This window comes from Salmo salar, unplaced genomic scaffold, assembly GCF_905237065.1.
Source record: "Salmo salar unplaced genomic scaffold, Ssal_v3.1, whole genome shotgun sequence".
Classification (NCBI taxonomy): Eukaryota; Metazoa; Chordata; class Actinopteri; order Salmoniformes; family Salmonidae; genus Salmo; species Salmo salar.
This window is the reverse complement of record NW_025550936.1, coordinates 138,293-155,622: the sequence shown is the minus strand read 5'-3', so window position 1 is coordinate 155,622 and position 17,330 is coordinate 138,293. Positions and strand designations below refer to the sequence as shown.

Sequence of the window (17,330 nt, the reverse complement as noted above, 5' to 3'; positions counted from 1 at the left end):
TCCATTACCATCCCAGCTGAAACCAGTCCAGAACATTCCACCCAGTAGTCCATTACCATCCCAGCTGAACTGAAACCACTCCAGAACATTCCACCCAGTAGTCCATTACCATCCCAGCTGAAACCACTCCAGAACATTCCCCCAGTAGTCCATTACCATCCCAGCTGAAACCAGTCCAGAACATTCCCCCCAGTAGTCCATTACCATCCCAGCTGAACCCACTCCAGAACATTCCCCCCAGTAGTCCATTACCATCCCAGCTGAAACCACTCCAGAACATTCCCCCAGTAGTCCATTACCATCCCAGCTGAAACCACTCCAGAACATTCCCCCAGTAGTCCATTACCATCCCAGCTGAAACCACTCCAGAACATTCCCCCAGTAGTCCATTACCATCCCAGCTGAAACCAGTCCAGAACATTCCACCCAGTAGTCCATTACCATCCCAGCTGAAACCAGTCCAGAACTTTCCCCCAGTAGTCCATTACCATCCCAGCTGAAACCACTCCAGAACATTCCCCCAGTAGTCCATTACCATCCCAGTTGCTGAAACCACTCCAGAACATTCCACCCAGTAGTCCATTACCATCCCAGCTGAAACCACTCCAGAACATTCCCCCAGTAGTCCATTACCATCCCAGCTGAACTGAACCACTCCAGAACATTCCCCCAGTAGTCCATTACCATCCCAGCTGAACCCACTCCAGAACATTCCCCCAGTAGTCCATGACCATCCCAGCTGAAACCACTCCAGAACATTCCCCCAGTAGTCCATTACCATCCCAGCTGAAACCACTCCAGAACATTCCCCCAGTAGTCCATTACCATCCCAGCTGAACCCACTCCAGAACATTCCCCCAGTAGTCCATTACCATCCCAGCTGAAACCACTCCAGAACATTCCCCCAGTAGTCCATTACCATCCCAGCTGAACTGAAACCACTCCAGAACATTCCACCCAGTAGTCCATTACCATCCCAGCTGAAACCACTCCAGAACATTCCCCCAGTAGTCCATTACCATCCCAGCTGAAACCACTCCAGAACATTCCCCCAGTAGTCCATTACCATCCCAGCTGAACCCACTCCAGAACATTCCCCCAGTAGTCCATTACCATCCCAGCTGAAACCACTCCAGAACATTCCACCCAGTAGTCCATTACCATCCCAGCTGAAACCACTCCAGAACATTCCCCCCAGTAGTCCATTACCATCCCAGTTGAACTGAAACCACTCCAGAACATTCCACCCAGTAGTCCATTACCATCCCAGCTGAACCCACTCCAGAACATTCCCCCCAGTAGTCCATTACCATCCCAGCTGAACCCACTCCAGAACATTCCCCCAGTAGTCCATTACCATCCCAGCTGAAACCAGTCCAGAACATTCCCCCAGTAGTCCATTACCATCCCAGCTGAACTGAAACCACTCCAGAACATTCCACCCAGTAGTCCATTACCATCCCAGCTGAACCCACTCCAGAACATTCCCCCCAGTAGTCCATTACCATCCCAGATAAACCAGTCCAGAACATTCCACCCAGTAGACCATTACCATCCCAGCTGAACTGAAACCACTCCAGAACATTCCACCCAGTAGTCCATTACCATCCCAGCTGAACACCAGTCCAGAACATTCCACCCAGTAGACCATTACCATCCCAGCTGAACTGAAACCACTCCAGAACATTCCACCCAGTAGTCCATTACCATCCCAGCTGAACCCACTCCAGAACATTCCCCCAGTAGTCCATTACCATCCCAGCTGAAACCAGTCCAGAACATTCCACCCAGTAGCCATTACCATCCCAGCTTGAAACCACTCCAGAACATTCCACCCAGTAGTCCATTACCATCCCAGCTGAAACCAGTCCAGAACATTCCACCCAGTAGTCCATTACCATCCCAGCTGAAACCACTCCAGAACATTCCACCCAGTAGTCCATTACCATCCCAGCTGAACCCACTCCAGAACATTCCCCCATTAGTCCATTACCATCCCAGCTGAAACCACTCCAGAACATTCCCCCAGTAGTCCATTACCATCCCAGCTGAAACCACTCCAGAACATTCCCCCAGTAGTCCATTACCATCCCAGCTGAACCCACTCCAGAACATTCCCCCAGTAGTCCATTACCATCCCAGCTGAACCCACTCCAGAACATTCCCCCAGTAGTCCATTACCATCCCAGTTGAACTGAAACCACTCCAGAATATTCCACCCAGTAGTCCATTACCATCCCAGCTGAACTGAAACCACTCCAGAACATTCCACCCAGTAGTCCATTACCATCCCAGCTGAACCCACTCCAGAACATTCCCCCAGTAGTCCATTACCATCCCAGCTGAAACCACTCCAGAACATTCCACCCAGTAGACCATTACCATCCCAGCTGAACTGAAACCACTCCAGAACATTCCACCCAGTAGACCATTACCATCCCAGCTGAACACCACTCCAGAACATTCCCCCAGTAGTCCATTACCATCCCAGCTGAAACCACTCCAGAACATTCCCCCAGTAGTCCATTACCATCCCAGCTGAAACCACTCCAGAACATTCCACCCAGTAGTCCATTACCATCCCAGCTGAACTGAAACCACTCCAGAACATTCCACCCAGTAGTCCATTACCATCCCAGCTGAAACCACTCCAGAACATTCCCCCAGTAGTCCATTACCATCCCAGCTGAAGACCACTCCAGAAAATTCCACCCAGTAGTCCATTACCATCCCAGCTGAACCCACTCCAGAACATTCCCCCATTAGTCCAGTACCATCCCAGCTGAAACCACTCCAGAACATTCCCCCAGTAGTCCATTACCATCCCAGGCTGAAACCATTCCAGAACATTCCCCCAGTAGTCCATTACCATCCCAGCTGAACCCACTCCAGAACATTCCCCCAGTAGTCCATTACCATCCCAGCTGAACCCACTCCAGAACATTCCCCCAGTAGTCCATTACCATCCCAGGCTGAAACCACTCCAGAACATTCCACCCAGTAGTCCATTACCATCCCAGCTGAACTAACCCACTCCAGAACATTCCCCCCAGTAGTCCATTACCATCCCAGCTGAACCCACTCCAGAACATTCCCCCCAGTAGTCCATTACCATCCCAGCTGAAACCACTCCAGAACATTCCACCCAGTAGACCATTACCATCCCAGCTGAACTGAAACCACTCCAGAACATTCCACCCAGTAGTCCATTACCATCCCAGCTGAACCCACTCCAGAACATTCCCCCCAGTAGTCCATTACCATCCCAGCTGAAACCAGTCCAGAACATTCCACCCAGTAGCCATTACCATCCCAGCTGAACTGAAACCACTCCAGAACATTCCACCCAGTAGTCCATTACCATCCCAGCTGAACCCACTCCAGAACATTCCCCCAGTAGTCCATTACCATCCCAGCTGAAACCACTCCAGAACATTCCCCCAGTAGTCCATTACCATCCCAGCTGAACCCACTCCAGAACATTCCCCCCAGTAGTCCATTACCATCCCAGCTGAACCCACTCCAGAACATTCCCCCAGTAGTCCATTACCATCCCAGCTGAAACCACTCCAGAACATTCCCCCAGTAGTCCATTACCATCCCAGTTGAACTGAAACCACTCCAGAACATTCCACCCAGTAGTCCATTACCATCCCAGCTGAACCCACTCCAGAACATTCCCCCCAGTAGTCCATTACCATCCCAGCTGAACCCACTCCAGAACATTCCACCCAGTAGTCCATGACCATCCCAGCTGAAACCAGTCCAGAACATTCCACCCAGTAGTCCATTACCATCCCAGCTGAACTGAAACCACTCCAGAACATTCCCCCAGTAGTCCATTACCATCCCAGCTGAACCCACTCCAGAACATTCCCCCCAGTAGTCCATTACCATCCCAGCTGAACCCAGTCCAGAACATTCCCCCAGTAGTCCATTACCATCCCAGCTGAAACCAGTCCAGAACATTCCACCCAGTAGTCCATTACCATCCCAGCTGAAACCACTCCAGAACATTCCCCCAGTAGTCCATTACCATCCCAGCTGAACTGAAACCACTCCAGAACATTCCACCCAGTAGTCCATTACCATCCCAGCTGAACTCACTCCAGAACATTCCTCCAGAAGTCCATTACCATCCCAGCTGAAACCAGTCCAGAACATTCCCCCCAGTAGTCCATTACCATCCCAGCTGAACCCACTCCAGAACATTCCCCCCAGTAGTCCATTGCCATCCCAGCTGAAACCAGTCCAGAACATTCCCCCCAGTAGTCCATTACCATCCCAGCTGAAACCAATCCAGAACATTCCCCCAGTAGTCCATTACCATCCCAGCTGAAACCACTCCAGAACATTCCACCCAGTAGTCCATTACCATCCCAGTTGAACTGAAACCACTCCAAAACATTCCACCCAGTAGTCCATGACCATCCCAGCTGAACCCACTCCAGAACATTCCCCCCAGTAGTCCATTACCATCCCAGCTGAACCCACTCCAGAACATTCCCCCCAGTAGTCCATTACCATCCCAGCTGAACCCACTCCAGAACATTCCCCCCAGTAGTCCATTACCATCCCAGCTGAAACCAGTCCAGAACATTCCACCCAGTAGTCCATTACCATCCCAGCTGAAACCAATCCAGAACATTCTCCCCAGTAGTCCATTACCATCCCAGTTGAACTGAAACCACTCCAGAATATTCCACCCAGTAGTCCATTACCATCCCAGCTGAACCCACTCCAGAACATTCCCCCCAGTAGTCCATTACCATCCCAGCTGAACCCACTCCAGAACATTCCCCAGAGTAGTCCATTACCATCCCAGCTGAAACCAGTCCAGAATATTCCACCCAGTAGACCATTACCATCCCAGCTGAACTGAAACCACTCCAGAACATTCCACCCAGTAGTCCATTACCATCCCAGCTGAACCCACTCCAGAACATTCCCCCAGTAGTCCATTACCATCCCAGCTGAAACCAGTCCAGAACATTCCACCCAGTAGACCATTACCATCCCAGCTGAACTGAAACCACTCCAGAACATTCCACCCAGTAGTCCATTACCATCCCAGCTGAAACCAGTCCAGAACATTCCACCCAGTAGACCATTACCATCCCAGCTGAACTGAAACCACTCCAGAAAATTCCACCCAGTAGTCCATTACCATCCCAGCTGAACCCACTCCAGAACATTCCCCCCAGTAGTCCATTACCATCCCAGCTGAAACCAGTCCAGAACATTCCACCCAGTAGTCCATTACCATCCCAGCTGAAACCACTCCAGAACATTCCCCCCAGTAGTCCATTAGCATCCCAGCTGAACTGAAACCAGTCCAGAACATTCCCCCCAGTAGTCCATTACCATCCCAGCTGAACTGAAACCACTCCAGAACATTCCACCCAGTAGTCCATTACCATCCCAGCTGAACTCACTCCAGAACATTCCTCCAGAAGTCCATTACCATCCCAGCTGAAACCACTCCAGAACATTCCCCCCAGTAGTCCATTACCATCCCAGCTGAACCCACTCCAGAACATTCATCCAGAAGTCCATTACCATCCCAGCTGAAACCAGTCCAGAACATTCCACCCAGTAGTCCATTACCATCCCAGCTGAAACCACTCCAGAACATTCCCCCCAGTAGTCCATTAGCATCCCAGCTGAACTGAAACCAGTCCAGAACATTCCCCCCAGTAGTCCATTACCATCCCAGCTGAACTGAAACCACTCCAGAACATTCCACCCAGTAGTCCATTACCATCCCAGCTGAACTCACTCCAGAACATTCCTCCAGAAGTCCATTACCATCCCAGCTGAAACCACTCCAGAACATTCCCCCCAGTAGTCCATTACCATCCCAGCTGAACCCACTCCAGAACATTCCCCCCAGTAGTCCATTACCATCCCAGCTGAACCCACTCCAGAACATTCCCCCCAGTAGTCCATTACCATCCCAGTTGAAACCACTCCAGAACATTCCCCCCAGTAGTCCATTACCATCCCAGTTGAAACCACTCCAGAACATTCCCCCCAGTAGTCCATTACCATCCCAGCTAAAACCACTCCAGAACATTCCCCAGTAGTCCATTACCATCCCAGTTGAACTGAAACCACTCCAGAACATTCCCCCCAGTAGTCATTACCACCCCAGCTGAAAACACTCCAGAACATTCCCCAGTAGTCCATTACCATCCCAGTTGAACTGAAACCACTCCAGAACATTCCACCCAGTAGTCCATTACCATCCCAGCTGAAACCACTCCAGAACATTCCACCCAGTAGTCCATTACCATCCCAGTTGAAACCAATCCAGAACATTCCATAATACACACAACAGTAAAACATAGGACCAGTACGTACTTCTGAGGAGATCTACTGGCAACTTCCGCTTTCAACCTCACGTTCTTCTGGACCAGGTCAATAGTCTGACACCGTAACATCTTGTTAGCCTTGAGTAGAAGAAATATATATATATAAATATGTATGAAACTTGTGCAGTTCCAGAATGTAATGTAATGTAATATATATATATATATATATATATATATATATATATATATATATTCTATTACATTACATTACATTCTGGAACTGCACAAGTTTCAGACATTATTTGGTCAGTTACTTTGTGTATTGTCATCTTTGTACGTATGTGACGTTGATCTGACGATACCACCAGTGAGAAAACGTTTATTTTCGCGTCAAATTGACAGTTGACGACTCTGATTACGGGGATTTAATTGACACACAAAAGAAACATTCCAGTGATTGTTTCCCGGTGTTTTACGCAGTTGCGCACCATGTACAAAATAACATAAAATGAATATTAAAAAAATTATTGATCGTAATGAGTTATGTGCAATAGCTTCCTCCATAGACGGATCATATTCATTAATACCTCTTTCAGTTTCTCCACATCCAGTTTTATCCAGCTGTAACCGTCTGTAGCTGCTCTCAGCTTGTTGCTCCAGTCTTCCACAACACTGGGCTCTAGACCCCGGTCTTCTCTCCGGCTGGCTGTTACAGTACAGGGATCTAGTACAGTCTTCAGCTGGGACTCCAAGCTCTGGTTCTTGTTCCTCAGATCTTCATTCTCTTTGAGGAGACCTTCCATTTCATCCTGAATGATAAAAAAAGACAAGACAAGACGTCCCACCGTAGAATTACATTTAGAAGTCACATAGTGATTCAGAGGATCTCGGCGGCGTCGCGAGAGGATCTCGGCGGCGTCGCGAGAGGATCTCGGCGGCGTCGCGAGAGGATCTCGGCGGCGTCGCGAGAGGATCTCTGCGGCGTCGCGAGATGATCTCTGATGTAGGCTAGGGGTTCTCAAACTGGGGGCCGCTGAATTATTCAGAATTTGTTAAAAAAAATTAAAAAAAACATTTAAATTCATTTTGTCCAAAGTATACGTGGAATAAGTGTAATGGCAAAATGTCTAGAATTGCAGGATATTAGCATTAAAGCTGCAACAACAAAATCTCTCTGCCCCATGATTAAACTACAACTAAATTACAACTACCTCTTCCCCTACTGTATTTATTTATTTTGCTCCTTTGCACCCCAGTATTTCTACTTTGCACACTCATCTACTGTCAAATCTACCATTTCAGTGTTTTAATTGCTATATTGTATTTACTTTGCCACCATGGCCTATTTATTGCCTTTACCTCCCTTTTCTCACCTCATTTGCTCACATTGTATATAGACTTATTTTTCTACTTTATTATTGACTGTATGCATGTTTTACTCCATGTGTAACTCTGTGTTGTTGTATGTGTCGAACGGCTTTGCTTTATCTTGGCCAGGTCGCAATTGTAAATGAGAACTTGCTCTCAACTTGCCTACCTGGTTAAATAAATGTGAAATAAAATAAAATAATGAAATGTGTTGTATTGCAGAAAATTAGCTACAAAAACTCTCTCCAATGCCAAGAGGTGGGCCTTTAAGATGTTAACGGACGAATCAGGGCCCGAGCCTTGGTTCGTCCGGTCATGCACAGCCAAAGTCATAGTAAAACTCCTTGTATGCTAATTTTTTATCTCACTCGAGTTTAAAAGGGGGCCCCAGATGAATGTTTTATCACAAAAGGGGGCCCCAGCTCCAAAAAGAGAGACCCTGGTGTAGGCTACAAGGTGCTTTCAGAAAGTATTTGGGCCCCTTGACTTTCTCCACATCTTGTTACGTTACAGCCTTATTCTAGAATAGATTCAATTGTTATTTTTCCTCATCAATCTACACACAATACCCCATAACGACATCACAATACCCCATAACGACATCTCAATACCCCATAACGACATCTCAACACCCCATAACGACATCGCAATACCCCATAACGACATCGCAATACCCCATAACGACATCGCAGCATTACGACATCCCAATATCCCATAACGACATCCCAATATCCCATAACGACAAAGCAAAAACAGGATTTTAGAATTGTTTGCAAATGTATTAAAAAACAACAACTGAAATATCACATTTACATAAGTATTCAGACCCTTTACTCAGTACCTTTGACAGTGATTACAGTCTTCTTGGGTATGACTCTACAAGCTTGGCACACCTGTATTTGGGGAGTTTCTCCCATTCTTCTCTGCAGATCCTCTCAAGCTCTGTCAGGTTGGATGGGGAGCGTCGCTGCACAGCTATTTTCAGGTCTCTCCAGAGATGTTTGATCGGGTTCAAGTCTGGTCTCTGGTTGGGCCACTCAAGGATATTTAGAGACTTGACCCGAAGCCACTCCTGCGTTGTCTTGGTTTTGTGCTTAGGGTCGTTGTCCTGTTGGAAGGTGAACCTTCTCCCCAGTCTGAGGTCCTGACCGCTCTGGAGCAGGTTTTCATCAAGGATCTCTGTACTTTGTCCTGTTAATCTTTCCCTCGATCCTGACTAGTCTCCCAGTCCCTGCCACTGAAAAACATCCCCGCAGCATGATGCTGCCACCACCATGCTTCACCGTAGGGATGGTATTGGCCAGGTAATGAACAGTGCTTGGTAACCTTCCCCAGATGTGTGCCTGGACACAATCCTGTCTCCGAGCTCTACAGACAATTCCTTCGACCTCATGGCTTGGTTTTTGCTCTGACATGCACTGTCAACTGTGGGACCTTACATAGACAGGTGTGTGCTTTTCCAAATCATGTCCAATCTTAATGAATTTATCACAGGGGGACTTCAATCAAGTTGTAGAAACATCTCAAGGATGATCAATGGAAACAGGATGCACCTGAGCTCTATTTCGAGTCTCATAGCAAAGGGTCTGAATATTTATGTAAATAAGGTATAATTTCTTTTATTTATACATTTGCAAAAAAACAATTTTTAAATCTGTTTTCTCTTTGTCACTATGGGGTATTAAATATAGATTGATGAGGGGAAAAATGAATTTAAACCATTTTAGAGTAAGGCTGTAACATAACAAAATGTGGAAAAAGTGAAGGGGTCTGAACACTTTCCGAATGCTCTTTATGTCAAACTGCTAGAGGGGGAAACAGATAAAGGAAACACTAAAACAGACTACAGTTTAAACATGCAGCATATTTAGCTTACTTCATATTCCCTCAACAGAAGCTCTCCCCTGGTCTTTCGGAGGTGTTTCTTCACAGAATAGCTCTCGTTAGACTCGCTCTCATTTGTCCCTCCTAAAAAATGTTTTTTTTAAAAAAGGACCACAGTAGGAAATCAGTTCACTAACAAAGAATTGGAACTCTGCCACCTTTAGTTACTGGTAACATCAACAGTTGCCATAAAGTGCTTTACAGGTACCCAGCCTAGTCTAGACCCCAAACAGTAAGTACTACAGCAACAGGTAAAAACCTCCCTAGAAGGAAGAAACCGTGAGAGGAACCAGACTCTTCTCTTCTCTTCTGATTCATATTATCCAGAGGTAACCTGGTTGACATTATTATCCAGAGGTAACCTGGTTGACATTATTATCCAGAGGTAACCTGGTTGACATTATTATCCAGAGGTAACCTGGTTGACATTATTATCCAGAGGTAACCTGGTTGACATTATTATCCAGAGGTAACCTGGTTGACATTATTATCCAGAGGTAACCTGGTTGACATTATTATCCAGAGGTAACCTGGTTGACATAATTATCCAGAGGTAACCTGGTTGACATAATTATCCAGAGGTAACCTGGTTGACATAATTATCCAGAGGTAACCTGGTTGACATAATTATCCAGAGGTAACCTGGTTGACATAATTATCCAGAGGTAACCTGGTTGACATAATTATCCACAGATAACCTGGTTGACATAATTATCCACAGATAACCTGGTTGACATAATTATCCACAGATAACCTGGTTGACATAATTATCCACAGATAACCTGGTTGACATAATTATCCACAGATAACCTGGTTGACATAATTATCCACAGGTAACCTGGTTGACATAATTATCCACAGGTAACCTGGTTGACATAATTATCCACAGGTTGACATATTTTGCAGTAGCTGTTAGGCCATTACTCGTACCTATAATTTGTCTGCACGGGTTCTCTGAGGTGATGGGAACTCGGCATGAAGGACATTGACTCGCCTTCTTCAACCAAATGTCCATGCAGCAAGAACAGAACACGTGGTTATTGGCACAGATGACGGGCTGGCGGACCTGCAGACAGCAATGTTAAAAAGAAAGATTGGTTATTTTAATGATCGATTGCAATACAACTATCCGTGCATTGTAGGGCACTGAGCTATTGTGAGATGAATCAAGAAGAGTTCAACTATAGCTAATATTTGGCATTGCAAAGCCTTCCTACTAAATTGCACCAAGATGCTAGCTAGCTAAACTAACAACACATGATCTGATCTGCAGCCACCAACCAGAATTGGTCGATGTAATTAGTCAACAAATGTGTAGCTAACTAGCCATCAACAGACAAATATGAGTAACTAATCGTTCAAAAGGTTCAAAATGTACATCACTTGCTAAACGAATATTTACTAGGCAAGGAAGCCAACGTTAGCTAAGTTGGCTAATCAACAGCTAACTAGCATAGTTAGCATTTCTGTCTACGTAAACGGTTGCATTGGCTAAACACGTTGTTCCAAAACGAAATGCACAACAAAATATAAACCGAATTACCTTTCCAAGGCAGATCTGGCATGATATGGGTAAAGTTAGAGAAAGAGTCACGTTTTGAAAGTTGTTTGCCATTGTTTTTGCTCAAGAGTTTCGGCGAGAAACTACAACAACAACAAAAAAACACTCCTCGGACAAAAAGCACCGCCTTCAAAAAACCACATAACTACGGAAAGCCAAATGGTAGAAAATGTACCGCTGCTCTGCTTTGCGTTTCAAAGACAGACAGACGACATCACAGTTCAGGACCATAGACAGCACCTGACAGAACACCTGTGCTTTTCAACCTCCGACAGGACAGACATGGGGATATTGGTTTTTCATTAACATTTTAAACTTTTTGAAATGTTTTTTTTTTTTTACAAAATAACAGAATTATAAAAAAATATAAAAAAATCTATTTCGACTCTACAGTCTCAAAAAATCAGGTAAAACTTCCCTCAAATCCAACTCCCCAGAAATTGCGGTCTTTACCCCTCAAACTCAACTCCAGGCCTTGAAGCCAGTTCCACTGCATTTTTTTTCATTTGTTCCCCTCTAATCAGGGACTGATTTAGACCTGGGACACCAGGTGGGTGATTCCCCTCTAATCAGGGACTGATTTAGACCTGGGACACCAGGTGGGCGATTCCCCTCTAATCAGGGACTGATTTAGACCTGGGACACCAGGTGGGCGATTCCCCTCTAATCAGGGACTGATTTAGACCTGGGACACCAGGTGGGCGATTCCCCTCTAATCAGGGACTGATTTAGACCTGGGACACCAGGTGGGCGATTCACCTCTAATCAGGGACTGATTTAGACCTGGGACACCAGGTGGGCGATTCACCTCTAATCAGGGACTGATTTAGACCTGGGACACCAGGTGGGTGATTCCCATCTAATCAGGGACTGATTTAGACCTGGGACACCAGGTGGGTCATATTAACGATCAACTAGAAGAGAAGAGAAGAAGGCTCTGGACCTCGTAAGGTCAGAGTTCAATACCCCTGGTCTGTACAGTATGCCAATTGCAACAACATATCTATCATGTTTTCAGATTGCAGAACACCAGACAGTGTTAACCTTAATACATTAACAGAACTGAAGGATCCATTTCAGATCAGATGCTCAGACAATGGACCTCCATAGACATTAGAGGAAGAACCTCTGATCAAATCAAACCAACAATAAAGTGGTTTGTTTAGTATATATCTATTCAATGCCTGTGTGTCTCTGTCGATGTCCCCTCTCAATGCCATTACTCACATCTAGACCTGTGTGTCTCCATCGATGTCCCCCTCTCAATGCCATTACTCACATCTAGACCTGTGTGTCTCCATCGATGTCCCCCTCTCAATGCTTTGCCTCCCAAATGGCATCCTATTTCCTACATAGTGCACTACATTTGACCAGAGTCCTATGGGACGTAAGAACGTAAGAACATAAGTACATAAGTACATAAGTACGTAAGAACGTAAGTACATAAGAACGTAAGAACATAAGAACGTAAGAACATAAGTACATAAGTACATAAGAACGTAAGAACATAAGTACGTAAGAACATAAGAACGTAAGTAAATAAGAACGTAAGAACGTAAGTACATAAGAACGTAAGAACGTAAGTACGTAAGAACGTAAGAATGTAAGAACATAAGTACGTAAGAACGTAAGAACGTAAGTACGTAAGAACGTAAGAACGTAAGTAAATAAGAACGTAAGTACATAAGAACGTAAGAACGTAAGAACATAAGAACGTAAGTACGTAAGAACGTAAGAACGTAAGAACGTAAGAACATAAGAACATAAGAACGTAAGTACGTAAGAACTAAGAACATAAGTACATAAGAACATAAGAACGTAAGAACATAAGTACATAAGTACATAAGAACGTAAGAACATAAGTACGTAAGAACGTAAGAACATAAGAACGTAAGTAAATAAGAGCGTAAGTAAATAAGAGCGTAAGAACGTAAGAACATAAGAACGTAAGAACATAAGAACATAAGTACGTAAGAAAGTAAGAACGTAAGAACGTAAGAACATAAGTACATAAGAACGTAAGAACATAAGTACATAAGTACATAAGAACGTAAGTACATAAGAATGTAAGAACCTAAGAACATAAGAACGTAAGAACGTAAGAACGTAAGTACATAAGAACATAAGTACATAAGTACATAAGAACGTAAAACGTAAGAACATAAGAATGTAAGAACATAAGAACATAAGAACGTAAGAACGTAAGAACATAACCGCTCATCATTTGATTTAAATGAGCTTTATGATTTCAACATGCCATGAAAAGGCTCTTACAGCTGCAGCTAGCCTGGAGGCTGCGAAAGACATCAAAACTAATTCAGTTCAAATACAGTTGAAATGTATTTACACAGGCTACAGCTTGTTACTCAGTCACAAGACAAACACAAATGATACAATGTGCAACACAGGGCCTCCTCAGTGAGAGATATTTTATTTATATATATTTTTAATACCTTTGTTGGCCGAATAGTTACATAATTAAAAGCAAATTTTACTTCATTTTAAACTGACCTAGAAAGTTAGAACCAAGCCCCCCTCCTCACCCACGGTACATAGAACCGAGCTCCCCTCCTCACCCGCAGTACATAGAACCAAGCACCCCTCTTCACCCGCGGTACATAGAACCAAGCCCCCCCTCTTCACCCGCGGTACATCGAACCAAGCCCCCTTCCTCACCCGCAGTACATAGAACCAAGCCCCCCCTCCTCACCCACGGTACATAGAACCAAGCCCCCCCTCCTCACCCACGGTACATAGAACCAAGCTCCCCTCCTCACCCACGGTACATAGAACCAAGCCCCCCCCTCCTCACCCGCAGTACATAGAACCGAGCCCCCCCTCCTCACCCGCGGTACATAGGACCAAGCCCCCCTCCTCACCCACGGTACATAGAACCAAGCCACCCTCCTCACCCACAGCACATAGAACCAAGCCCCCCCTCCTCACCCGTGGTACATAGAACCAAACCCCCCTCCTCACCCGTGGTACATAGACCCAAACCCCCCTCCTCACCCACGGTATATAGAACCAAGCCCCCTCCTCACCCACGGTACATAGAACCAAGCCCCCCTCCTCACCCACGATACATAGAACCAAGCCCCCACTCCTCACCCACTGTACATAGAACCAAGCCCCCCCCCTCCTCACCCACGATACATAGAACCAAGCCCCCCCTCCTCACCCATGGTACATAGAACCAAGCCCCCCCCCTCCTCACCCACGGTACATAGAACCAAGCACCCCTCCTCACCCACGGTACATAGAACCAAGCCCCCTCCTCAGCCACGGTACATAGAACCAAGCCCCCCCTCCTCACCCACTGTACATAGAACCAAGCCCCCCTCCTCACCCACGGTACATAGAACCAAGCCCCCCTCCTCAGCCACGGTACATAGAACCAAGCCCCCACTCCTCACCCACTGTACATAGAACCAAGCCCCCACTCCTCAGCCACGGTACATAAAACCAAGCCCCCCCCTTCTCACCCACGGTACATAGAACCAAGCCCCCCTCCTCACCCACGGTACATAGAATCAAGCCCCCCCTCCTCACTCACGGTACATAGAACCAAGCTCCCTTCCTCACCCACGGTACATAGAACCAAGCCCCCCCTCTTTACCCACGGTACATAGAACCAAGCCCCCCTCCTCACCCACAGTACATAGAACCAAGCCCCCCTCCTCACCCACGGTACATGGAACCAAGCCCCCCCTCCTCACCCACGGTACATAGAACCTAGCCCCCCTCCTCACCCACGGTACATAGAACCAAGCTCCCCTCCTCACCCACGGTACATAGAACCAAGCCCCCCTCTTCACCCACGGTACATAGAACCAAGCCCCCCCCTCCTCACCCACGGTACATGGAACCAAGCCCCCCTCCTCACCCACGGTACATGGAACCAAGCCCCCCTCCTCACCCACAGTACATAGAACTGAGCCCCCCTCCTCACCCACGGTACATGGAACCAAGCCCCCCCTCCTCACCCACAGTACATAGAACTGAGCCCCCCTCCTCACCCACGGTATATAGAACCCCCCTGACACCCCTACAAAGTCCCCCAGACGGTTCACCAGCCCCCAATATACATGCTCCAGTGTGAGCTGAGCCCACACCTACTCCAGTAGCCCAGTTCTGGAGTCCGTACTCCCCACCCCCAGCATCTCATGTTTCCTGGTCTTCCACACTGTCAGAGAGAGAGAGAGAGAGAGAGAGAGAGAGACAGAGACAGAGACAGAGAGGGAGAGAGAGAGACAGTTAGAGAGACAGAGAGACAGAGACAGAGAGACAGAGACAGAGACAGTTAGAGCGACAGAGAGACAGAGAGACAGAGACAGAGAGAGACAGACAGAGAGACAGAGACAGAGACAGACAGAGAGAGACAGAGAGAGACAGAGACACAGAGACAGAGACACAGAGACAGAGACACAGAGACAGAGACAGTTAGAGAGACAGAGACACAGAGACAGAGACAGAGACAGAGAGACAGAGAGACAGAGACAGTTAGAGCGACAGAAAGATAGAGAGACAGAGACAGAGAATGTATGACCATATTAGATACATATTTCCCTCAGATTATACAGACCCACAAAGAATTTGAAAACAAATCAAATTGTGATAAACTCCCATATCTACTGGGTGAAATACCACAGTGTGCCATCACAGCAGCAAGATTTGTGACCTGTTGTCACAAGAAAAGGGCAACTAGTGAAGAACAAACACCATTGTAAATACAACCCATATTTATGTTTATTTATTTTCCCTTTTGTACTTTAACTATTTGCACATTGTTACAACACTGTATACAGAGATAATATGACATTTTAAATGTCTTTATTCTTTTGGAACTGTTTTATATATTTTTTTCTCACTTTTGTTTATTATCTATTTCACTTTCTTTGGCAATGTAAACATATGTTTCCATGGTCTGAGAGTCTTTAGGGGCCTTTTGGCAAACTCCAAGCGGGCTGTCATGTGTCTTTTACTGAGGATTGGCTTCTGTCTGGCCACTCTACCATAAAGGCCTGATTGGTGGAGTGCTGCAGAGATGGTTGTCTTTCTGGAAGGTTCTCCCATCTCCACAGGGGACCTCTGGAGCTCTGTCAGAGTGACCACCGGGTTCTTGGTCACCTCCCTGACCAAGGCCCTTCTCCCCGAATGCTCAGTTTGGCCGGGTGGCCAGCTCTAGGAAGAGTCTTGGTGGTTCCAAACTTCTTCCATTTAAGAATGATGGAGGCCACTGTGTTTTTGGGGACCTTCAATGCTGCAGAAATGTTTTGGTACCCTTCCCCAGATCTGTGCCTCGACACAATCCTGTCTCGGAGCTCTACGGATAATTCCTTCAACCTCATGGCTTGGTTTTTGCTCTGACATGCACTGTCAACTGTGGGACCTTATATAGACAGGTGTGTGCCTTTCCAAATCATGTCCAATCAACTGAATTTACCACAGGTGGACTCCAGTCAAGTTGTAGAAACATCTCAAGGATGATCAATGGAAACAGGATGCACCTGAGCTCAATTTCGAGTCTTATAACAAAGGGTCTGAACATAAATGTAAATCAGGTATTTCTGTTTTTTATTTTTAATACATTTTCAACATTTTCTAAAAAACTATTTTCTCTTTCTCATTATGGGGTATTGTGATGTCATTATGGGGTATTGTGAGTAAATTGATGAGGGGGGGAAAAGTATTTAATCCATTTTAGAATACGTCTGTAACATATAAGAATAATGTGAGACTTGATTGTTTATTTATTTATTATTTATTTGTTTATTTTCATGTGATGATACTCATCTTAATTAAACACCCCTAGAGATGATGTCCACGCCCCGTGGAAATCTAATCAAATTGTTAAACTACAGATATATACACTGCTCAAAAAAATAAAGGAACACTAAAACAACAATGTAACTCTAAGTCAATCACACTTCTGTGAAATCAAACTGTCCACTTAGGAAGCAACACTGATTGACAATAAATTTCACATGCTGTTGTGCAAATGGAGTAGACATTTTATCAACCCATGGAGGTCTGGATTTGGAGTCACACTCAAAATTAAAGTGGAAAACCACACTACAGGCTGATCCAACTTTGATGTAATGTCCTTAAAACAAGTCAAAATGAGGCTCAGTAGTGTGTGTGGCCTCCACGTGCCTGTATGACCTCCCTACAATGCCTGGGCATGCTCCTGATGAGGTGGC

General features: G+C 45.9%; 1 protein-coding gene across 2 annotated transcripts in view; it reads right to left on the bottom strand.

Annotated features, from left to right (window-relative positions):
- The window catches only part of LOC106592517 (ORC ubiquitin ligase 1), a 66,074-nt gene extending 54,807 nt beyond the window's left edge, over positions 1-11,267 (bottom strand). Inside the window, exons 1-5 of one of the 2 annotated variants that reach the window (XM_045714126.1) lie at positions 11,110-11,267; positions 10,497-10,632; positions 9,559-9,650; positions 6,902-7,123; positions 6,364-6,452 (exon numbers count right to left, since the gene is read on the bottom strand). In XM_045714126.1, coding sequence (XP_045570082.1) covers positions 6,364-6,452; positions 6,902-7,123; positions 9,559-9,650; positions 10,497-10,632; positions 11,110-11,181 — 611 coding nt within the window. In that variant the 5' untranslated portion in view covers positions 11,182-11,267. The remainder of the gene's footprint in view (positions 1-6,363; positions 6,453-6,901; positions 7,124-9,558; positions 9,651-10,496; positions 10,633-11,109) is intronic. The other variant, XM_045714127.1, reaches the window with a different exon arrangement.
- Positions 11,268-17,330: the final 6,063 nt, after the last annotated feature.